The sequence below is a fragment of the Myotis lucifugus genome, unplaced genomic scaffold (assembly GCF_000147115.1).
Source record: "Myotis lucifugus unplaced genomic scaffold, Myoluc2.0 scaffold_21, whole genome shotgun sequence".
Classification (NCBI taxonomy): Eukaryota; Metazoa; Chordata; class Mammalia; order Chiroptera; family Vespertilionidae; genus Myotis; species Myotis lucifugus.
Genome location: NW_005871069.1, coordinates 6,391,507 through 6,416,303, shown reverse-complemented (window position 1 = coordinate 6,416,303; position 24,797 = coordinate 6,391,507). Strand labels below are relative to the sequence as shown.

Below are 24,797 nucleotides of genomic sequence, written 5' to 3'. Positions count from 1 at the left end.
AACCAGGCCTGCAGGTGTGGGCAGTTGGGGGCAACTGGGCCTGCAGGGGAGGGCATTTGGGGGTGATCGGGCCAGCAGGGGAGGGCAGTTGGGGGTAATCGGGCCAGCAGGGGAGCAGTTAGGTGTTGATCAGGCTGGCAGGAGAGTGGTTAGGGTGTTATCAGGCTGGCAGACAGAAGCAGTTAGGGGCAATCAGGCAGGCAGGCATGCGAGTGGTTGGGAACCAACATTCCCGGATTTTGAGAGGGATGTCCGACTGCCGGTTTAGGCCCGATCCCACATCCGCTGAGAGGTTCCAGATTGGAGAGGATGCAGGCTGGGCTGAGGGACACCCCCCCTTCCAGTACACGAATTTCATGCATCGGGCCTCTAGTAACTTGATATTTGGTATTAGGATCCCTCCAACTTTGTTCTTCTTTCTCAAGATTGCTGCGGCTATTCAGGGTCTTTTTTGGTTCCATATAAATTTTTGGAATATTTCTTCTATAGCTGTGAAATATGCTGTTGGTATTTTAATAGGGATTGCATTGAATCTATATTGCTTTGGGTAATATGGATATTTTAATTATGCTAATTCTACCAATCCAAAGTATGTTGTTCCACTGGTTTATATCTTCCTCTATTTCCTTTTTCAATATCCTGTAGTTTTCTGAGTATAAGTCTTTTATCTCCTTGGTTAAGTTTATTCCTAAGTATTTTAATTTTTTTGCTGTAATAGTAAATGAGATTATTTGTTTAGTTTCTCTTTCTGAGATTTTATTATTGGTGTATAAAAAAGCCATTGATTTTTGGGTGTTAATTTTGTATCATGCTACATTGCCAAATTCGTTTCTTAAATATAGTAATTTTTGGTGGACTCTTTAGGGTGTTCTATGTACAATGTCATGTTATCTGCAAATAATGAGAGTTTTACTTTCTTCTTTCCAATTTGGATACCTTTTGTTTATCTTCTTGTCTGATCTCTGTGGCTAGGACTTTCAGTACTATCTATACTAATAAAAGGCCTGTGGGAGTGACGCTGTAATGCCGTCATGACCAAATGAGCAGCGGCTCTTGTGGTGGGTGGGGTGGGGCATGAGCTACTAGCAGCGGAGAGCTGCTAGCAGCAGAGGGCGCAGCGTGAGCTACGAGGCCCGGTGCATGAAATTCATGCATGGGGCGGGGGGTCCCTCAGCCCAGCCTGCACCCTCTCCAATCCAGGAACCCTCGGGGGATGTCCAACTGCTGGTTTAGGCCCGATCCTGCAGTCAGACATCCCTCTTGCAATCTGGGACTGCTGGCTCCAAACTGCTCACCTGCCTGCCTGCCTGATCGCCACTAACCACTCTGCCTGTCTGCCTGATGCCCCTAACTGTTCCCTTGCCTGCCTGTTCACCTCTAACTGCCTCTTCCTGCTGACCTGGTCACCCCCAATTCCCCTCCCCTGCCAGCCTGGTCGCCCCCAATTGCCCTATCCTGCTGGCCTGGTTGTCCCCAGCTGCCCTCCCCTGCTGGCCCAATCACCTCCAACTGCCCTCCCCTGCCAACCTGGTTGCCCCTAACCACCTCTGCCTTGGCCCCCGCCACCACACCTTTGTCTGTAAGGACGTCCAAATAGATGTCCAGTCTAATTAGCATATTACCCTTTTATTAGTATAGATAACATGCTATTTAACCTCCATGTGTTTGAATGTTTTTGGGTGTGTTTACTGTAGTTGATTTCTAATTTTATTCCCCTGTGATCTGAGAAGATGCTTGATATGAATGATTTCAGTCTTCTTGAACTTTTAGAGACTTGTTTTGTATCCTAACATGTGGTCGATCTTTGGGAATGACCCATGTGCACTTGAAAAGACTTCTGCAGCTTTGACATGATATGTTCTAGAAATAATTAAATCCATCTGATCCAGTGTGTCATTTAGAGTCTCTGTTTCATTGTTAATTTTTTATCTAGAAGAGCTATCCAGGGAAGTCAATGGGGTGTTAAGTCCCCTATTATGACTGTATATACCCTGTTCCTATATTGGGTGCATATATGTTTACCAGGGTTATATCCTCTTGTTGGATCAATCCCTTTAGGATTATGTAGTGACCTTTGCTGTCTTTTGTGATGGCCTTAATTTTAAAGTCTATTTTGTCAGATATGACTATTGCTACACCAGCTTTGTTTTTTTATCCCATTTGCATGGAAAAGAATTTTTCATCCTCTCACTCTCATCATGTGTGAGTGTTTTGTTCTGAGGTGGGTCTCTTGTAGACAGCACTAGGTGGGTCATGTCTTTGTATCCATTCAGCTACCCTATATCTTTTGATTGAAGCATTTAATCCATTTACATTTAAGGTTATTATTGACTAGAGGCCTGGTGCATGAAATTCGTGCACTTGCGGGGGGGGGGGGGGGGGGACGGGGTTCCTCAGCCTGGCCTGTGCCCTCTCACAGTCTGGGAGCCTTTGGAGGATGTCTGACTGATGGCTTAGACCCACTCCCCTGGGCCGGCAGTCAGACATCCTTAGCACTGCTGTGGAGGCAGGAAAGGCTCCTGCCACTGTCATTATGCTCACTAGCTGTGAGCCTGGCTTCTGGCTGAATGGCACTCCCCCTGTGAGAGCACACTGACCACCAGGGGGCAGCTGCTCCATTGAGCGTCTGCCCCCTCGTGGTCAGTGCGCATCATAGAAACTGGTTGTTCTGTCAACTCTCCAACATCCCCTGAGGGGTCCTGGATTGTGAGAGGGTGCAGGCCAGGCCAAGGGACCCCACTGGTGCACCATTAGGGCCAGGAAAGGACACGGGAGGTTGGCCAGCCGGAGTGGGACTGTGGGAGGGCTCCAAGGCGTGTCCAGCCCATCTCACTCAGTCCCGATCAGCCGAATCTCAGCAGCAAGCTAACCTACCTGTTGGAGTGTCTGCCCCCTGGTGGTCAATGCACATCATAGCGAGCGGTTGAATGGCCTTAGCATATCATTAGCATATTACGCTTTGATTGGTTGAACTGCTGACAAGACGACCAGACACTTATCATATTAGGCCTTTATTATATAGGATAGGTACTTATTTATTGCCATTTTAATTCCGAATGTCTAGGAATTTTCCAATTCTATCTCTATGTCTTCTTCTCCTTATAGCAGTCCCTTTAGTGTTTCTTGTAATGCTGGCTTAGTGGTGATGAACTCCTTTAGACTTTTTTTTTTTTTTGTCTGGGAAGCTCTCTATTTCACCATCTATTTTGAATGATAGCCTTGCTGGATATAGTAATCTTGGTTTCAGATCCTTGCTTTTCATTAACTTGAGTATTTCATGCCATTACCTTCTGGCCTGTAGAGTTTCTGATGAGAAATCAGCTGACAGCCTTATGGGAGCTCCTTTGTAGGTAACAAATTGCTTTTCTCTTTCTGCCTTTAAGATTCTCTTTTTGTCTTTAATTTTTATTATGATTTGTCTGGGCATGTTTGGATTCTTCTTGCTTGAGACTCTTTGTGCCTCCTGAACTTGTGTGACTTTTTTTTTCACCAGGTTAGGGAAGCTTTCTGCCGTTATTTCTTCAAATACATTCTCTATCCATTGCTCCCTTTTTTCCCCTTCTGGCACATATTATGTGAATATTGTTACATTTCATGTTGTTCCACAGCTCCCTGAAGCTGTCCTCCTGTTTTTTAATTGTTTTTCTCTTTTTGGTTCACTGATTGAGTCATTTTTTCTACATCATCTTCTAATTCACTTATCCAATCCTCAGCTTCCTCTAATCTGCTGTGTGTTCCTTCAAATGTGTTCTTTATTAGTGCTATGTTATTCTTTATTTCTGAATGTGTTATTTTTCATAGTTATTATATCTTTTTTATACTGTTGAGCATCTTTACCATCATTATTCCGAACTCTACATCAGATAAATTTCTTATCTCCATTTCATTTATCTTTTTCTGGAGAATTCTCTCATTCTTTCATTTTGGGGTCATTTTTTTGTCTCCCCATTTAGGCTATCTGTTTGGGTTTGTGACTATGTATTACATAGGTCTGCAGGGCAGTGTCAAATGCTCTTTTTGACTAATTAGATCAGACAAAGACTCAGAACCTCCAGAGACCCACCTCTGCCTACAGACTCATTAGATTCAGTCTTGGAGTAGCCTTCAGGCAATTGTCCACAGACATGGTGAGCTTATTTTCCATAGGGCCCAGTTGCTTCTGCCTGGAGGTAATTGCTATTCTCAGTCTCCCAATGGGCCTCAGAAACTCCACACTGTGGGGCAAGGTGTTTTCCAATAGGGTGGGTCAAATGTCTTTCCCCAAGCAAAAATCACCTGTATAGCAAAGGTCTGCCTGAGAAAGATGACCTCTGCAGCGTGAGGGTATGACTCAGCACGGGAAACTGGTGTGTCTGCCTTCTGAGCTCTAACCTCAGAGCCCCCAACCCTGGCTTCTGCTCACAACTCCAGTCCACTCTGCCCTCCCACTGCTGGAGCACAAGATGAGTGGCTGCACACAAAATTTTGTGCATTGGCCCTTTAAGAGGGTGCCTGCATTTTCAGCCATCTCTCCCTGGCAGACAGCAACCCTGCCACTTTCCACAGCCAGATGTTATGTGGGCACCTTTCTCAGTTCTGGTGCTCTCTGCTGGTGAACCCAGCTTGGGGATTAAATTCCAGAGTTTTCCTTGGCAACCCTCCACAGCTGAGATATCTCTCCACAACTTCAGCTGCTGTCTATGGGTCCCTGGCCAGCACTTTCTCACTTCTGCCCTTCCTACCAATGTCTATGCTGTCTCCACTTTCCATCCTTGGTTATCAGATAGTCTTCAGTTGATTATTCAGGATTTTTTTTGTATTTACTTGTAATTCCTGTTTGGTTCTGGGAGCGTATTTGTGTAGCATCCACTTGCTCCACCACCATTTTTAATCTCCAATGGCTTAATTTTTATTAGAGATTTTTAAATTGAATTTTAGAGAGAGAGGAAGGGAGAGAGAGAAACATCAATGTGAGAATGAAATATCAATTGACTGCTTCCTGCCCATTCCTACCAGGATCAAGCTTAGAACCCAGGCATGTGCCCTGACTGGGAATCAAACCAGCAACCTTTTGATAAATGAAACAACATTCTAACCAACTGAGCCCTAGCTGGTTAATCTTGACCCCAATTGAAACTTGGAATATCCTCACTGATGGAAAGAAGGAGCAAGTAGATACTGAGGGCAGTCAAACCTGTGATGCTTGGTTTGTTTGAGGTTGAGCAGTATCCTCTCTGTGGCCTGCCCACTGTCCCTGGCACAGTCCAGGCTTATTTCCCCATTATCTGTCAACCCTGGTTTGTTCTGTTTGAGGCCAGTCAGTGACTTTCTCCAACTCCATGCCTCCGCCCAAGCTGCTTCTTCTGGATGTTCGTTTCATTCTGTAGGGAGCAGTTGTTAGAATTTCCCCATTCATTGGGCCCAGCCACTGTTAGTAACAGGAATTTTGTCTACATGGACCCTGACCCTCACATCCTTGGGAAAATAACATGCAGGCAAAGTTTCTCCAGCCAGAGGCTCTTTAACCCTGGCCCTAATTCCAGGGGTTTGGTATTTAATTCACAGGTATTTTGAACATGTGTCCGCTATCAGGCCAGTGGTGGGATGCAGCATCGAACAAAATCAGGTGGGGCCGATTGTCTGTGTGAGGCAGGAGAATAAGAAGCTAGGAAAATTAATTGGCAAGTGAAATAGGGAAACTGAGACGAAGAGCTGAACAAACGGGCTAAGCAATTTACAGCAGATGCAGAAGGTCACCTCCCCAGATATAGCATCTAAGCCTCAGTTGTATTTCAACTCCAGACCCAGAAAAGCAGCAAAATCAGGTGGGCAATGCCAGGACCAGCTGCAATGACTAATGACCCCCCTGCTTTAGTGCTGAGTGGAGACTATGAACATGAAAAGATACACGTGGAAAGCTGATGAATATTCTGTTGAGACCTTCCCTAAACTCCCAGCCTTAAAAAAACCTTCAAAACAAAGAAACTGGCATGAGCTTTCCTTCCCGGGAGCATGCTCCTGCCTTTCCCTTCCCCTTCTTCTTTCCCCACAGGTGTGCACCTGCTAAACTCTAAGGGTCCCCATAGACTTGCAAACAATGAGCAATGGACAGTGGCAGCTCACTCCTGAACCTGTTTCCAAGGCTCCCTTTTCTCTGACTTCCCAGTGAGCCAAAGCAGCTCTGCCTAGGCTCTCCCTGTTACTTCTTCTAGTGGTTCACTGTCCCTAGCTTTAATAAATGTACCATCAAAATCACCTGGACTTATATTGTGAAATCTTTCCTGCATGAAGTCAAGAACCCACACATTACTGGCCAGCCCGACGCAGACCGCTCAGGGCCAGGTCTTTTCGGTAACACAGGAATCTCCATTGGTAACTGGTGGTTAGATCCAGGACAAGTGCTGTATGGAAAGCACTGGGTAAGGGAGATTGGGTCTTCTTTGGAGTCTGGAAGATGAGTGAGTTCTTTGTTTGCACTCTTCACCCTGGCTCGCTGGGAGAGCTGGAGAAGCCTGACCTAGCCAATACTGCCTCCCTCACATGCTGCACACCAGCTGAGGTGCTGCCCTCACTCCCAGGGGAGCAGCACCACTCAGCATCCGAGGTGTGGTGGAAAGGCAGCACTTTTGTTAAGTCCCACTGCTGCAATGATCTCTGTAAAAGATGGAGCGGGTGCCGCTGTGCACATACCAGCACCCAGTTCTCCACGGGAGGACATTAAGCCCCTAGCAATATTCATCTGCTACATCGGAGTAATGAGCTGTAAAGTCAACATTAAAGGTTTAATTATTAGTAATGCCTTGCAGTGGCTGGAGTTAATTATCCTGTAGGCATTCCAAATGCATTTCCCTTTTTCTTTCATGTCTTTTCCCTACTGTCATGACCTAACCGAGTGTACTTACTGGTGGCTCAATGGCAACGTTTGAAATCAGTTCCTCCACAGGGCAGCATACACGAAGTGAGAGAGGGCATGAGGACCGAGGACAGGCAGGGGGCAGAAAGGAAATGGCTGCAGAAAACCCCCCTTAGTCTCCTTGGCTGGGCTGGGGAGGCTGGAATTTCAGAGTTCCTTTGTTTGCACCCCCCCCTCCGCCCCCATAATAATAGCTCACATGCTCCTGGGCCCTAGACATGGACTAACTAGTTAATCTTATAAAAGGCTCTGAAGGTGAAAGGTACTGGGGCAGTGCTGAGCATCACCATTTCTGAGTGCTTCCTCACAGTGAGAACCAGGCCCTAACCCCTGGCTAAACTGCCTCTCAGCACCGTCTCTGACTGATATTTTTGCCCTCCAAAATGTGTTTTGCATCTTAAAAAGGTTTACTGCCCCTCTCAGTTTTGCTCTATCAGATGCTGATCTTGGCAGTGCAGTGGGGTTTAGTCACCAGTGGTGTCTCCCTCTCTCTCTGCCCTTCCCACCAAAGGCTGCTGAAGAGCATGGCTGTCTAACCAGACACACTGCAGTCACTGAGGCTGCTCGCTCCCAGCCCTGCCCTCTGACCTCCGGGCCAGGGGGTAGTCAGCCCTGTCCAGGCTGCCCCAGGAACCATGGTGGACTACATGCAGCCCACTTCCTACCCTGCTTCTGCTGTCTCAGAACCTGGACTCGTCCTTTCATGGTTCACATGCTAGAACACCTGCTCTTTCCTCTGTGCAGAGCTGGTACCAGCAGCCTTTCCAGACCTGTGTGAGGCATGCTGGTTTACAGGGGTGCCATGTCAGATAAGTTTGTCACTTCTAACTTTTCCCACTCCCCCACACCCCACCCTATCTGAGGAATAACCTGAGCATATATGAATTAACAAGCATATGGTAGGGTATAAACCGTGTGCTAGGAGCTCTCCTTGGTCTCAGGACTGTCAGGCAAACACAGCACAGTCTTGTTCTGGGGCCTTGGTGGAATAGGTCTAATCCAGTGGGGAGTGAAGGACAAGAGCCTCCCAGGATGAGGAGAACACAGCCTGGGATGCTGTCTGGTTTGGGGGAGAGAGAAAGGGCACAAGGGACTAGCAAAGACGGACAGTTCAGAATCACATGCTCCTTTGGAACAAGGATGCTGCCCACTGTGGCTGGACACAGACAGTGGGGAGGAGTGCCAAAGGCTGTGGCTGGAAGCTGTGCCAATGTTGGTGTGGAAAGACCCGGGTTCCAAGGTACCCCTCTCTGAGGGCAGTAGGTAGGTAGGTAAGCAGCAAGGTGGTAAGGTCAGCTCTGCATTTGGGCTTGTAACCTCACACTGAGGACCTGCTGGCGGAGGTTTGCAATGGTTTAGGTAGGAGAGATGAAGGGCGGAAGTGTGCGCAGGATTTCTTGGTGAGAATTTAGAAGTGGCATCAGCAGGGTTTGAGGATGAACACTGAGACTGAGGGAACAGGTGGGCTCAGGAAAAACAGAGGGTGCTTATTCACTGGTGGGTCAGAAATTAGGGGGTAGGGGCTTGAGGGACAGACATTGAGGCAGAGTGACATAAGTCCGGTAAACCAATGGTCATTGGCACCAATTCAATGCCAATAGGAATCCCAAATTTGGGGTGCAATGAAGAAGGAAACTTTATTCAGTTGTGATACAGCACAGCTGTGAAAATAGCAAGGTTGTAAGGTAGCCCTCTGGCCAGGATGCTAAGGTAGCCCTCTGGCCAGGACGCTCTCCAGCTAGAGGGCTCTGCTCCTAGACATCTTTGGTGTTTCATTCAACCAGGGAGCCACAGTCTTCTGTGGAAAGGGAAAGTGTGGGAGCTGACTTATATAGACAAGAGTCCTTACCCCTGGTCCCTGATTGGTCCATCTTCATGCAGATGAGGACTCCAAATCCTCAAAATTTGATTGGTCCAAAAGGCACTGTGCTGATTGATCAGAATAGAGTCGCTTGGCTGAAGCCGTACAGCTCAATTCACCGGGAAAGCCTCAGTCCTCTTGGTTGAAATAGGATTCCTGGGACTCCTTTACAAGGGCTGTCTCAGATGCAGAAACACCGTGCAGGCAGGCAGTTCAAGTGCAGGCTTCTCCCTGAAGTGCAGTTTACCTGGGAGGCCTCTATTCAGAAGTGGCTGCTCTGCTCTGTTTTTTAAAATTTGAGTGCAGTTAGCCACAGGACTTCTTTCTAGTAAGTGTCTTTTTTTTTTCCGGGTTCACAGTCCACTGCTCAGAAGAGAAGTTGGAAGCACAGAGAATTTAGAGCCTCCATGTAGAAGCAGATAGAGACAGGGACTGTGAAAGAGGTCGTGCTGGCCAGGGAGGCCCGGGGACACAATGCTCAGACAGGTTCGGCTATGCCCACCCTGGAGAATCAATGAAAGACGTGGAGTCCTCCAAACATCAGGAGTGTGTCCTCCCAGGAACAGGGAAGACATACTACTCCAGAGCACCAGCCCTGCCACAAGGCAGTGCCCGTATCTCTCTTCACTGCACCCAGCCTCGCTGGGCAAGTCGGGCCAGAATTGTACAAAATGCAAGTAAATGGTGCTTACAAGTGTCCTCTGTATCAACAGAGCTAGTAAGCTGGTGGTGAGCAGGCCAGAGTGGCCATGCCAGTGTGTCCTCCACATGGGGTGAGGGGAGGTGCCTGTGTTGAAATGGCATGAAAGTGCAGGCCAAGGGAGGCCAAGCATTTAAACAAAGTACACACTGGCCATTCCTACTCACCCTTGTCCACAGTGAAGAAAGGACCAAAGAGCTTCAGAATTGATGTCTCTTACAATAAATACTGCTTTTGAGCATGGCCCTCTTAGTCTGGGGACCAAAGAAAATGGAGTCTGTTTGTGACAAAGTGACGTTTTCTTTTGTGCACCTAGTTGAGGCCAGTTTTTAAGATTAACAGTAAGTTCTTTTCTTCAACACATCTTATCTCAATGGATCTATCAACTTCTCCATGTGGTCACTGGTGAAAATACTGCAATCACAGAAATAAATGTTATATTTAAGTTTTAAAGTTGTGATGCACCAAGTTCAAATAGAACAAGAAAGATACTCTGTCATTTTGTAAATTTACCCTGAGGACTGCAGCAGGCTTTCTCAGCCTCAGTGCCATGGACGTTCTGGGCCGGGTAATGCTGGGGAAAGGGGTACTGTGCATTGTAGGCTGTTTAGCAGCATCCCTGGACTCTACACATTAGATGCCAATAGCACCTATTTCCCAGTTGTGACAACCAAAACTGTCTTCAGACATTTCCAGATGACCTCTGGGGGGCAAAATTGTCCCTGATTTGGAATCCCCAGGCTGGGGACTGACTGGCTCTTGTGTGGCCCCCAGCCTCTGCTATTCTTTTCTGATCACAGTCCTTGGGTTGTAAGTAGCACTTTGCCCGGCTCTCTAAAACTGGGGCCTGTGCCAGTCTACTGTGCATGCAGAGCAAAGCCTGCCAGGAGGAGTATTGCTGGAAGCAAACTGGTGTTTTCCTCATTGAGTTCTGCAAATCCTCATGTGTTCCATTTAGTTGGTTAGTGGTGCTGTTTAGCAGTTTGGCAGCAGGTTCCCTCAGCTCCTGTTGTTGCCATTGCTGACACAGATGTGGGAGGCAGAGGTGCAGCAGGCTAGTAAATCCTCCGCACCAAGCTCCCCATGCACTCCTGCCTCGGGCTTTTGTGCCTGTATTGATTGATTCAAAGACTAAAGAAATCCTTGGCCTGGGCAGCCTTGGGGAGAAAATGCAGCTCTGTTAGGAAAATCATTGAGTTTTGACACAGGAACAATAGTAAGATTTTTGTTTGATTTTCTGCTGGCATAGAATTGACCTTTGGCAAAGCTTACTCAGTTGAACCGGTGTTGGCCACCGGTAAACAAGAGAAAGAGAAACCCAGGTGGCACTGGCCTTTATGAAACAGTGGAGGAGCCAAGGACGTGGACGATGACATCAAGTTTCAGAGCAGTTCAACAACTTACCGCATAAGATGGCCAAGAATTCTGTCTGGGTTCAGAGCTAGTCACTGTTGTAGACCAAAGATGGCAGATCACTTTCAGAAGGGTTACTAACCTTTGACAGGGTAATAGGAACACCCCATGACAGTAAGGGGATAGTATTTATGCTCTTCATATTGTCCTTCAGGACCAGACTGCTGTAGGCATCAAAAAATTATGAGTCATGGTTGAGGGGGTCTGTGACAGCTGGGACTTGTTAGAACTTATGAAACATTGAGGACCACAGTCCCAGGGTGGCCTCCACCTTCCACGGCTGGGCTGTCCCTGGACTGCATGTCACAGGCGTGTACCACGAGTGGGAAGGACACAGTAGTCTGTGCAAGTCTCTTGCCTTCAACTTGAAACCCCCTTGAGGTGTGTTCTGAGTTGCTGGGACTTTTCAGAGATAAGGAGAATTTTGTTGGAAGATAATTGTTGGAATTCTGGCGGATAGAAATAGCTCCCATTGGAGATAGATCAAGTCAGCACAGAGAGGTGGATGAGAACATTCTGGAGTCAGAGCCCTAGGTGGAGATTCTGCCCTAATTAACAGGTGTGGGGCTTCAGGCCAGTTACCTTCTCTCTCTCCATGCCTCAGTGTCCTGACCTGTAAATGAAGATCATTTAGCTCCTGCTTCAGAGACTTTTTCCGCACAGAGTGAGCTGGTGCGTGCCGAGGCCAAGGACAGTACCTGGCCCCTCACATAGACGATTGGAGCGGGAATGACATCATGGGCGCCTCTAGTGGACCCTGTTGTCCAGGCAGGGTCATGGGGTTGCATGTTCCTGGGACAGGGGTTTGTTCCTTTGAAACACTCGCCACTCGAGGGCATTCTGCACGTTCCCCGGACACGGAGCCCATGCTCCAGGCCGCCCAGGCAGCAGAAAGGCCACGTTGAGTAACCCACCTTGTGTTTTGCTTTCAGAATCCTTCCAAGCTTCCCTGTGGCAAAGCCCTCTACAGTTACGAGGGGAAGGAGCCTGGTGACCTCAAGTTCAACAAGGGGGACGTCATCATCCTGAGGCGCAGGGTGGACGAGCACTGGTTCCACGGGGAGCTGCGCGGCACCCACGGCTTCCTGCCCGCCAGCTATGTGCAGTGTCTCCGGCCCCTGCCACCCACCCCTCCCCAGGGCAAAGCCCTGTATGACTTTGAGATGAAGGACCGAGACCAGGACCAGGACTGCCTGACCTTCACCAAGGTAAGCTGGCCTCTGGGCACAGCCCTCGCACAGCAATTCCCCACCCAGAGCCCATGCCTTCCCCCTTGAATCCTGCTTCCGCCCAGGGTCTGAGTCCCACTGGGCCTCCTAGTGGCAGAGGAATCTGTCCGTCTCCCAAGGAGGTTTCGTTGTCTGGAGTGAGATGGCACACAGCCTGACACATGGCTGTACCAGGAGCGACAGGGCGCTCTCGGAGCAGGACCCTTCCTCACCTGAGTGGTGTCTATGCGGTGACTCGGTGACTCTGGTGGAGGGAATGAAGTCTTTCCCGGGCTCACAGACCCTGCGAGAGGCTCACCAGAAAAGCTGAGGAGATCCCTTCCAGGTACAGGGCTGGGTGGCTGGGCCCAGAAACCAGCACGTCACCCTCCCATCTTCTGGAGCACCAGGCAGAGGGTGGGCAGGTGTGCTCAGGTCCCAGTCTTGCCAAGAGGGGCCCTGGTTAGGGACAAACTGACCAGTATTGACCAGTGGCATGGAGGAGAGCAAGTAAACAGCCTAGCAGACCATACTAGTAAGCATCAGAGGACCAGGGCGACAGCCCTAGGCCCTTCCCATCCATTCTCACCTCGGGCCTCCTTGTTTTCAGGGAGGCAGTAGGGAGCCCTGGAAAGTTCTGCTCATACTTGGAGGTTCCCAGGGATTTGTTACCGGTGCTGGGCTTTATCTTCACAACCACAAGTTCCGAGGGAAGTAGTTGGAGCCTGTTGTCTACCTAAGAAAAGTCCAAGCTGTAGAGAATTTTTACAATAGTTTGAGCCAAACTGAGGGCATATGCCAGGAGTAAGGTCTCAAATGCTTCACAGAATAACAGTTTGAGGCTTGTTTTATGCATTTGGAATTAAGGAGAGAACATAAGGAAGGTTACATGGAGGTGGGAGAAAGCGAGTCAGGAACTAGATTAAAGGATAGTTAACAAGATTATGTGCTCTCTTGAGGCTGGTCACAGTTTATTCAAAGGTGTGTTAACCTAGATGCACAGAATCAATGGACAGTGCTGGCTTAAGGCAAAGTAAAGCCTTTTAGTAAATTAAAAAAGTGATATGATATGACCTGCCCAGTTAGGAATTTATGATCAGATTACCCTGTGAGGTTACTGTCCATAGAAGCTCTTTTCTTCCCTCCCCCTCCCCCACTCCACATAAAGTTGTAAATAACAGAGCTGGGAATCTAACTCACATCTCTGACTTGAAAGCCCACATTCTTTCCACTTCTGAGAGGACATTGGTGCTTGCCTGCCTATCTGTCTCTCTCTCTTCATCTGTACAACTTGGCTGTGGCACTGAGCTGTCTGTACAGCTGCTGGGGTACCACACATACCATTTTTGAGCAAAATTTGCATGTCCAATGCATGGCTGCTGTTTGTCTTGTTCCATCCTTCAGCCTGACAGTGAATAATCTGTTTTTCACTCTGGTGTTCTGAGGCTAATTCCAAGTGTCTTCTGGCTGATGCAGCCTCCCAGGAAGCCAGCATCTAGGCTCCTTTCTCCCTCATCCCTCACCCGCCCCCCAACTCTCCCTTCTCCCTCTTTCTCTCAGTCTGACGTGAGAATGGCAGGCAGCCCTGTGTCAGGCAGACAGAAGCCCTGCCTTACTCCCTTCTCTGACCAATAGACTCTCCAGAGCTGCCCTGAAGATGAACCCTGTAGCAGCCCTGATGCTCTGTGCCATAACTTTTGACCAAGAGCAGGGGACCCAATGACCTCTCAGGGTCCACTAGGGCCATTGCTAACCTTGTATCTGGGCTCCAGAAATTCATCAGCGAAGAGCTCCCCGAAAAGGGACAGCTGCAGAGACCCCCCACCCCATCTCCGCCTCTGCCCCCTCTGGGCCCTACACTTGCCCCATCCTGCTTCTCCACTGTTAGGTCCATTATTTCAGACTCTGCCCAGGACACTCAGCTGCAGGGTAGGACCCGAGAACAGAGGGGCATTGTCTACTTCACAGAAATGTAGCAGGCCCCACCCTGCTGGGAGCTGTGCAGGATCCCAAGGGTGCAGACAGACTCACTGCTCCCCAGGAGCCTGAAGTCCAATGGGAGAGACAGGGAACAGCAAGTCTGGGACTAAGTGCTCAGAAGATAGTTTCAGAGAATAATGAGACATTGGTCACCCAGGAGGCAGACCTGTATGTAGTAAGGGCTCTAAATATTCAGGGATAGAATTTAATATTTGATACTTAAAGAAGCATTAAGGTAGTCCTCATGGATAAAACTAGAATGCTCTTAAGCTTGTTTAGAGTTATTCTGTGGTTGGTGTTGTTTTTACTTTGAATTATGTTGGGGGGGGGGGTTGTTTTGTGCTGGTCTCAGTTTATCGAAACCAATGTTGTGGCTGGACCAGCCCTTGTGGTTCTTACTATGATTATAAGGCACTAGAGGCCCTGTGCATGAAATTTGTGCACTGGGGAGGGGTGTCCCTCAGCCCAGACTGCACCCTCTCCAATCTGGGACCCCTCGGGTGATGTCCGACTGCCAGTTTAGGCCCGATCCCACCAGCAGTCGGACATCCCTCTCACAATCCAGGACTGCTGGCTCCCAACTGCTCGCATGCCTGCCTGCCTGATTGCCCCTAACTGCTTCTGCCTGCCAGCCTGATCACCCCCTAACTGCTCCCCTGCCAGCCTGATTGCGCCGAACTGCCCTCCTCTGCAGGCCTGATCCCCCTCAACTGCCCTCCTCTGCAGGCCTGGTTCCCCCCCCCACAACTACCTTCCCCTGCAGGCCTGATTACCCACAACTGCCTTCCCCTGCCGGCCATCTTGTGGCTGTGGGTGCTGCCATCTTTGAGGACAGGGCAGTCAATTAGCATATTCCCTCCTTATTGGCTGTGTGCGCCACCATCTTTGAGGGCTAGGCAGTCAATTAGCATATTCCCTTTTCATTGGCTGTGGACACTGCCATCTTTGAGGGCGGGGCAGTCAATTAACATATTCCCTCCTTATTGGCTGTGGGTGCCGCCATCATTTTTTCTTTTCTTTTTTTTTTTTGCATCATATCTTTTTTTTTTATTGCTTAAAATATTACAAAGAGTAGTACATTTGTCTCCTTTTTTTCCCCCTTGACCTTCCACTTTGTTGGCATATAGTCGTTCATAGTATTTTTCACAATCTTTTGTATTTCTGTGGTGTCAGTTGTTAATTCACCACTTTCGTTTCTGATTTTATTTATTTTGAGTCCTCTCTCTTTGTTTCTTGATGAGTGTGGCAAATGGTTCATCAATCTTGTTTATGTTTTCAAAGAACCAACTCTTGGTTTCATTGATTTTTTTTTTTTGGTATTTTTTTTTAACCTTTATGTCATCTATTTCTGCTCTAATCTTTATTATTTTCTTCCTTCTACTTACTCTGAACTTTTCTTGTTATTCTCTTTCTAATTCTTTGAGTTGTAGGGTTAAATAGTTTATTGTAAATTTTTCTTATTTTGAGATAGGCCTGTAGTGCTATAAACTTCCTTCTCGGGACTGCTTTTGCTATGTCCCAGAGATTTGGGGTTGTTGTGTGTTCATTTCCATTTGTTTCCAGGAAGTTTTTTATTTCTTTCTTGATCTCATTGGTAACCCATTCATTATTTTAAAAGAATAGCATAATAAATAGCATCCATGTGTTTGAATGTTTTGGGGTGTTTTTACTGTAGTTGAATTCTTCCTCTCCTCTTCCTCCTCCTCCTCATCCTCCTCCTCCTTCTCTTCCCTCTTTCTTTCTCTCTCTCTCTCTCTCTCTCTCTCTCTCTCTCTCTCTCTCCCTTTCTTTCTTTCTTTCTTCTTTCTTTCTTTCTTTCTTTCTTTCTTTCTTTCTTTCTTTCTTTCTTTCTTTCTTTCTTTCTTTCTTTCTTTCTTCTTCTTCTTCTTCTTCTTCTTCTTCTTCTTCTTCTTCTTCTTCTTCAATAAGACACTTCAACATTTCATGTAATACTGGTGAACTCCTTTAGCATTTTCTTGTCTTGGAAGCTCTTTATCTGACCTTCAATTCTAAATGATAGCTCTTCTGGGTAGAGTAACCTTAGTTGTAGGCCCTTGCTATGCATCACTTTGAATATTTCTTGCCACTCCCTCTGGCTTGCAAAGGTTCTGTTGAGAAATCAATTGACAGTCATATGGGTGCTTGCTTATAGGTAACTAACTGCTTTTCTTTTGCTGCTTTTAAGTTTATCTTTGTCTTTAACCTTTGGCATTTTAATTATGATGTGTCTTGCTGTGGGCCTCTTTGGGTTCTTCTTGTTTGGGAATGGACTTGTAAATCTATTTCTTTCACCAGGTAAGGGAAATATCTGTCATTATTTCTTCAAAAACGTTTTCAATATCTTGTGCTCTCTCTTCTCCTTCTGGCACCTTCATGAAGTGAATGTTGATATGCTTGAAGTTGTCCCAGAGGCTCCTTACACTGTCTTCATATTTTTGGATTCTTTTTCATTTTTGCCCTTCTGATTGGGTGTTTTTTGCTTCCTCATATTCCAAATTGCTTATTCTCTTCATCCTCTACCCTACTGTTGATTCTGTGTAAATTATTCTTTATTTCAGTTAGTGTATCCTTCACTTTTGACTGGACCTTTTTCTTTGATGTTCTAATTTCCTTGAAATTCTCACTAAGTCCCTTGAAACTCTTTTTAAGATCCTTAGAGCATCCTTATAGAAGTTTGCTTGCTTCCATTATTATTTAGTTCCTTCTCTGGATATTTATTTTGTTGTTTCCTTTGTGACATGTTTCTTTTTCTCCTCATTTTGGCTGATTCCCTGTTTGTTTTGTTTGTTTTGTTTTGTTTTTAATATATATATTAGTTAGAGCTGCTATGCCTCCTGGGATTGGTAGAGTGGCCTCATTTACTAGGTGTCCTGTAGGGCTCAGTGGCTTAGCCTCCTCATTCACCTGAGTTGGCACTCTTTGTGCCCCTGTGTGTACTATTTGCACTGTCTTATTGTAGTTGAACTTTGATTGCTGTTGGTGTCACTGGGAGGAATTGACAAGCCATTGGCTGTGAGGACCAGCTCAAATATAGAGGAAAAGCTGCTGTGCAGGAGACACTTGCTTCATTGTGGCTTTGGTGCTCACTGAGTCTTCCCTTTGCGTGTGTTGCTCATGGATGTGTAGAGTTGTAATCTGGTGTGGTCTGAAGCTGTCCACCAGGTGCACTGGCTCTGTGTCTCCCCTGGAGGTGCAAAGTCAGCCACTGGCTGTGCCCTGCCTGGGACCACCCATCAGGAGCTACAGAGTGATCTGCAGATGACTGCTACTTGTGTTGGGTTTGGAAGTGCCCAAGTGAGGCCAAGCTATGAAGCAAGGCAGGCTGCTGTGGTTCAGCGCTTGGGACCACTTGGCAAGAGCTATGGGTCATGCTGAAGCCAGCTGCTGCTTGTTTGAGTTATTTTAGGAAAGTCTGAAGCCTGAGCCAGGACAGGTCATTCTTATAGAAAAGCTGCTGCAAACAGCTTGAGTGGGGCTGTAAATTGGATGAGTCAGGATCTCAGGGAATTGCCATGGTGGAGGAAACAGTGTGAGCCAGGTTGTTGGAGACTCAGATGTGGGCCTGCCAGTCAGCTCTGCAATGGGGGAAATCTCAGCGTAGGAACGATGACTCCTGCAAGCACTTTTATCTGGAAGAAAGCTGTCCCCAAGTTCTTGCTCTGATTCCAGTCAAGTTAGTTCCTCCCCAAATGTCCCAGGTTCCTTTCAAGCCACTGCTCCATAGGCCTCAAGTCCAAGTAAGTCTGTGTGCCGACCCTTTAAGAGGAACTGACTGGGACTCCAGCAGCCACAATCCCCACTGGATTTTATGGCCTGAAATTATGAGGACTTATCTTCCCAGCTCTGGAACCTTGGGCTGGGGGACTGGTGTTGGGCTCAGATGCCTTGCTCCTCACAGGAGGCCTCCACAGCCTAAGATACTTTCCCAATTAAAAGAAGTGTCAAACCAGCCGGTTCTGCCTCTCCTACCAGTCTCGATATGCTTTCTTCTTTACTTCTCTAGTTGTAGGACTTCCACTTAGTCACATTTCAGGTGGTTCTGAATGATGGTTGTTCTGTATTTCAGTTGTAATTTTGATGTGGTTGTGGGAGGCAGTGAGTATTGCATTTATCTATGTCACCATCTTAGTTCTCTCTCCTTAACTGGACTGAGGGCTTACTCTGTAATGATGAATTTAAAACATAAGAGTGGGAATATTAAATCATGAGAGGAGAAAGGAAACTAAGTAGCCCAAATGGTCAGTGGAAATCAACTAAGGTCTCTAAGACAGAGGAACTTCAGTGAAGAGCAGCCTGGCTCCTCATCGAGTACAGGCGACTTTGTGTGGCTGCGATGCCTTACTGCAGATGCCTTCTTGGAAGTGGGTGCTGAAGTCGTGCACATGCATCACAAAAAGAAAAAAAGCAAATGGCTTTCACTGCTCCTTCCCTGGGCTGTGCATCACTATTGTGGTGGGCATGGTCTGGAGGCCCTTTAGAGAGGTGGCATTTGACTTGAGGTTGAGGGGCAGAGCAACTGCCCTGAGAGAATCTTGGGTCTCCTGTTTCTACAGGAAGCTGGATGGACAGGGACACATCTCAGGATGTTTTGAAGGACTTTCTTTTCTTGAATCCTGGGCATAAATGTGGAGAGTTAGAGACTCTTGGGCATGATCCCCAATGAGAATTGTGCTGTGTTCACATAACCTTCTTGCCAACACCCACTCACACCTCCTGTCTAGGGTGGAGCACAGCACTTGCTAGATACCTGCTCTGTCTGCATCTCTCACCTCCAAACATCTCCAAACAATGTGTCCAGAGAGCATGACTAATGCATCAGGACTCTTCTGCTCCCACTCGGTTTCTGTATCCTGTTGCTGTCACTGCCCTTCTACTGTTTTCCTTCCATGGGCTGGAATGCTGGTTGTGTTGATGCCACATCTCCAGTGACCAAAGGGTCTTCATGCTTTGGCATTGCTAGGGCAGCCAGCTGGGTTGCCGTTGGGCAGCATGTTGTGTGGATATGCCACATGTGGAGTCAGTAAGGAAAGGGGGGGGGTCTCTAAAATCCATAGAGGGCCCAGTGTGCCTTTAAAATACATCATAGTGGTGGGATTGATTGGGTTTTAAAGGCATGAAGCAGGTGGATCAAAGCAAGATTTATACCTTTGGTGTTGGATTTTGAACAGTCCTATTAAAATTGCATTCATTAAAGTCGTTCTAAAACCAAAGCTCTGTTTCATTTAAGAAGAGAATGAATAATTACTTTTTACAAAGCAGCTATGAAAAGCATATTTTCTAACTTTTTAGTAGTTCCATTCCTGAAAGGAAGCATGTGCAAACAAAGACTAAAGAAAAGAAGTGCCCTGTCCCCAGGCTCGGTCAGCGCATTTGTCAGGCGTTCTCACTGAGTCTATAAAGTGTGCTGCCCTACACATTCCCAGGAGGGACCCCAGAAGCGACCTTAGGAAAACACTTAACAATGATCCTCATCTTCAAGGTCAGGACACTGATACCTACACTAGAGGTGGAAAGAGCCAGGCTTAGGGCTTGGCATACCAGCCGGGACCTGAGTTCCATTCCTTTTGTGGCAGCTTATTCCATGTTTTCATATTTTCACTCAACTGCAAGATTCAGCAAATGTTTATTGTGCCCTGACCGTGTAACTTTCAGTGCATAAGAGCACTGTCATAACCTCACCGGAAGCTGTGTTGGATGTTAAGGCCTGGGGCTGCCATTAGTGAATTCACTTGGTGATGCTTGGAGGCCTCGAAGGCCCTGAGATTGCCTCAGGCAGTCTCTGGCCCATCGCAGAATCACTTTCACACCCAACTTCCAGTAGGGACCTGAATCTTATTCCCTTGGCTTCCCGTCATGCTTGTCATATGTGAAACCCCAGGACTTGTGCACATGGGGAGAGTTCCTTTCTAATTATCTCACACCCTTCCTTTCCCACACAGCACCGAAGGGATGTTTTGAGTTGGCAGAAGCCCTTTAAAATATCACCACAGTTTGTCCTGACCTGCCAGATTTTCTCCTGTCAGTGTCCCCATAAGATCCTTCCATATGATCTTCTTACACTGCTGAATGTTTAATCATCATTTTCGGCGTGTGAGAATTCTCTCCTTGTGAGTCATCCCAGCATTAATCCCAGACGATTCAGGGGAGAAATGTAGGTAAAAATCAAATGTTGACAGAGTTCGGGCTCTGGCGTCAGGAAGACAAAAGTTCAGACCATGATACTTTTTTATTACTATATAGTGACATTGGGATATTTCCTTAGCTTTGAGTTTCTCTCTTAACTGTAAAATGGAGTTAATAATAGGATTCAATGAGCAAAGGCATTTAGAACTGAGTTCAAAATTGGCACTTAATAAATGTTTGCTTTCTGCCTCTCTGCTTTCTTGCTTTTTTCAGAAAAACTGCAATTCTGTCAGATACATGTCACTTGTTGTGTCAGCCCAGTGCTCTCACAGAAAACAAACATCCTTCTTAAGACACAGGACTGGTCCCTTGTGCCCTTACTTCCCTGTGTCTGATCTCAGGGGAATCGCCCAGGGCTGGGGAACCCCATCAACCCCCTGTCAAGGCTGCTGTCCCCTTCAATGGGCACCCCCAGGCCCACTGTGTCATCTCTACTTCTTCCTGAGGGACATCGGGACCACTTCAGTGCTGGGAACACTTAGGGACTCTGACCACAGACCAAGGCCAATAAGCCCCAGGAAAGTCCGGGTCCTGCTCCTTTTCTGCCTCAGCTCTGCCTCTGCTCAGGCCTCTCCACCTGAAACAGTCACCTGAGAACCTCTGTCACTTTCTTGGCTCTTAGATCCTGCATCCCTCCTTCCAGCGGGGCCGCAGCCCTTCAGCCACCTAAGGGCCACTAGCCTGTGCGGAGGAGGCACCTTTACTAAGGTGACAGATTCAGAGGCACTGGGGCACAAGGAACGGGTTCAGAGGCAGCCTGGGGGGCAGCTGAAGACTGACCCAGCCCAGCCCCTTCTTTGGACATCAAGGTGAGAGTCAAACTGTACTGGGATCCAAATTGATTTGTAGACCACTTTGGGATAGATCTGAAGTTTGGTCAGAAAACATTTTCAAACCCATCCAGATGTGAGCTCTTCTCCCAGGGCAGGCCTCACACCCTGTGTGGCCTCTGCCCCACTGTCTCCTTGACTCTTGGTGGGTAACCGCAGCCCATTCCCCCACAGCAGCTGGAGCCTGAAAGCCTTTCACCCTATGTCAGAAGGTTCCCACCTCTTCTCAGGACCCCACTGGCTTCTTCTTTTCCCCAGAGTCAAAGTCTGTGCCGTCTACATGACCCTGCCTGACCCAGCACCTGCCCCTCCCAGGCCCCTTCTCTCTCCAGCCCATACTGCAGGCTCCCCATGGCTCTACAGCTGCCTCTGCAGGCCTGGTCACTCCCACCTGTCCGCATGCCCCTCTGAGTGTCCCTGACCCCATGTGATGGAGCCCCTTACCCAACACTCCTCATTCCCTTTCACTCCTCCCAAGAAGGTATTTACATTTACATGGCAGTTGTCTGGGTGTCCTGGCTGGATTACAGGCTCTGTCTCTCCCCAACATGGGGAAAGGCACCAGGACTCCCAATAGGACTTGACAGTGAAGCTGAGCAGGCATTCTGCCCGGCCTGGACCACGGCCTTGCTGATCTCACTATGGAGAGTGTACATGTGTTCTCATCAAGCCTTCTTGTACATTCATTCATTCTAATGATACTAGTAGCCCTGCTCATGAATCCATGTGCCAGTAGCTCTCTGTGGGGCCTGGCCGCTCTACACCCACTGCCCAGAGGCTCTCTGTGGCCCAGAGGCCCATCCGTGGCTGGGCGCGGAATGCTTGCCTCCTCACCGCAGCGACAAAGCAAGCATTCCGTCAGACTGCTCACACTGCCTGCTCTCAGTGGCTGACACCCTGGGACTGGGGGACTCCAGTGGGGCTTAGAGGACTGGGCACCGCCATCTTGTGGCTATGGGTGCCGCCATCTTTGTGATGGGGTGATGGTTAATTCTCATATTACCCCTTTATTAGTTAGAATTTGTCAACCCTGAACTGTGTTCCAGGTGTGGGGTAGGTGCCAGGCAGTGCTCAGAGCCCCCAGTGGGCAGAGCAGGGGAGGGGTCCTCATGGCACCTGAGACTCCACCCTGCTGTAGGGCGTGTGTGCATGTGCCGGTATATGTGTGCAGGGCATGAGTTAGTGTGTGTATCTGTAGTGGGGAAAACTCCAAGCACTGAGAAGGGTGTGACATCTGACCTCTGACCTCTCCACTTCCACCTGGGCCCACCCTGTGGCTGCAGGTTCCCCTCAGCACCGACAGGTTGCCTCACTCAGGAAGTGTTGTCTTTGTTTGAGCAGGTACAGGCCTGTTTGAGCAGGTACAGTCCACACAAGGCAACAGGGGAGAAGCCTGGGCTCTGAGAGTCTGTTTCCGAGGCCTCCACAGGCAACAGGCATTAGTGGCAGCTCTGATTCCATAGGAGCCTCGCCTAGGAGGGCCCACAGCTGTCAGGAATGAACAATTTTGTGTCATTTGTGCAGCAGAAGGTTGAGGGGATATTTGAGCTTTTCTCTTTTACATTCCCCCTTCTTTCTGTGAAACAGAGTGAATTGGGACCTCTCTCTGTGCTGGCCTGCGTGTGACAAGGTGGCGTTATGGGTGACAAGGCCAGGTCCCCAGTCACACTGTGGGGCATGGAGCCTGGTGGGGGCCCTAAAGGGACCGTCTCTGTCTCCTTTGGGTGCCGGCGCCTCTGGGGAGCCACGTGTCTGCAGTGGAGAGGAGCATGGGGACTTTACGTGGCACGCCAGGAGAGCGGTTGCCTTACTACTCGTGGCTTTCCGGGGTCCGTTTCTGGGTGTTTTATAGGTGATATTGCCAATGGGCTCACTTCGGAGGGTAAAATATTGGGCCCTCAGAGGTTAGCTTATCCTCAGCTGCTGAAGGAAGTTTCCAAGTGAACTGAATGTGGTTTCAGGCTGTGCCCTTGACATGTGAGCTGTGACATTTACCGAGATGTGCCGAGATGTAGTATTGAAGGACAGTGTGCTCCACCAGCCACCTTTAGTGGCATCAGGGGATCGCCATGCCTACCTCCCGCAGGTCAGCAAGGTCGGGCTCAGTGCTCTGCAGCTTCTGCCTTTCACAGGCCACCGATTTACAGCCCTACTGCCCCAGGTGGACGCGAGAGCACACACTTCAGGAGAGTTAGGTGAATGAATTGCAAACATGGTGTCAAGGCCCCTTCCACCTGTGGGACCACTATGGTGCCTGAGTCCTTGGAGATGCATTTCCCACCGGACCTTGGGAAGAAAGGCCATGTTCTTTTTAATAGCCACATTATGTGCATGGCCCAGACTTACAGTCATCTGGACCACCCTGAGGCCGTATGTGGACAAAGGAGAGCCCCAGCCAGACAGCATTGGCATTTGTTTTGTTTTCAAAGCTTGGAAATTTCAGGGAATAGGGAAAACAGCATATGAAAGTCTACTGACCCACAGCACAGAATGAACAGTTTACATGAAACCTTTAAAAGACTCAAATCATGCATTTGAGAGTGAAATGATGACCTGCAAACCTTTATTCATAAAGTCCTCAATGCTGCCATACTGGCCCAGAAACACGTGTGCCCTCCTGACTGTCAGCATTGTCTGTGGTGTCTGCTTAATGGTATTTCCTCATCTACGTCGAGCAAGGCTTTTTAAACTAGGGCTTGCAGGCCACACCTGCCCACCTGCTGCTGCTCTGTCAGTAAAGTCTTATTGACCCACAGCCAGGCTCTTTCATGTACGTGTCTTCTCTGGTTGCTTTCACACTAAACAGCAGAGTTGAGTATGTGACGGTGACAGTATGGCATGCAAATCCTGAAATATTGACTATCTGGCTCTTTCTGGAAAGGTTTGCTGACCTGTGATGGAGCACAGCACTGTGCAGGCCAAACGCGTGCTGTTTTCCTACACATCCCTCTTGTTTCTGGGAAACAGGACTTTGTTCTGAGGCTGCCTCAGACCCACAGCATTCTGGCTGCAGGGCCACCGTTCTCTGGGAAGCAGCAACCGAACACCTGGAGTCCAAGGTGGGCCTTGCCACTGTCATACAGACAGCCCACTCAGTGTCTGAGAAGGGAGTGTTTCTCACGCAGCAGAGAGGCGGCAGAGCAGGCATTTCCCTTCCCTGACTTCCTGAAAGCACTGGCTCCAGGTTTTTGAGACCTGATGTGACTCAGCTATTAAACCAGTCATCATTTTCCTGGTCCTGCATTGGTGGTAGGATAAGTGGTTACTCTTTCTGGAACACACCGGCTTCATGCTGGGAGCTCTGACAGCGAATCTCCTCATTGCCCAGCACTCGATGGTCCACGTTGGAGCCTGTCTCCATGGCATGCGTTTGGATTAGAGGCAGAGCTGTGGGAAACCTTCCTCAAAACTCTTAGGCAAAGTTGGTTACTTATTGGTGTGTATAGAGGGTGATTGGCTCCCTGCACCCAGTAATCTCCCTGCCCTATCTCTTCAAAAAATGTGTGCCAGGTAAATAGGAGCACTCTGGATCCTGCCACTGTCCTGAAGTTCTAGCCAGCAGGGGACCCAGAATGTCTTCTTCAGTATTAGCGCCACCAGGTGCCACCAAGCCAAAGCTGAGACCACATTGGGTTTGCATCTGATAGGTAGACCGGCTGTGCAGATTCCGCCTGCTCGTTTCACTAATCTCACAGTAGCACATTTGACATGAGTGGATTTTGAACCCCAC

General features: G+C 48.3%; 1 protein-coding gene across 1 annotated transcript in view; it reads left to right on the top strand.

The window, feature by feature from the left end:
- The first annotated feature begins 10,003 nt into the window (after nt 1–10,003).
- Nucleotides 10,004–24,797, top strand: part of SH3RF3 (SH3 domain containing ring finger 3) — a 91,582-nt gene continuing 76,788 nt past the window's right edge. The window contains exons 1-2 of the mRNA XM_023751376.1: nt 10,004–10,021; nt 11,799–12,074. Coding sequence (XP_023607144.1) covers nt 10,004–10,021; nt 11,799–12,074 — 294 coding nt within the window. The remainder of the gene's footprint in view (nt 10,022–11,798; nt 12,075–24,797) is intronic.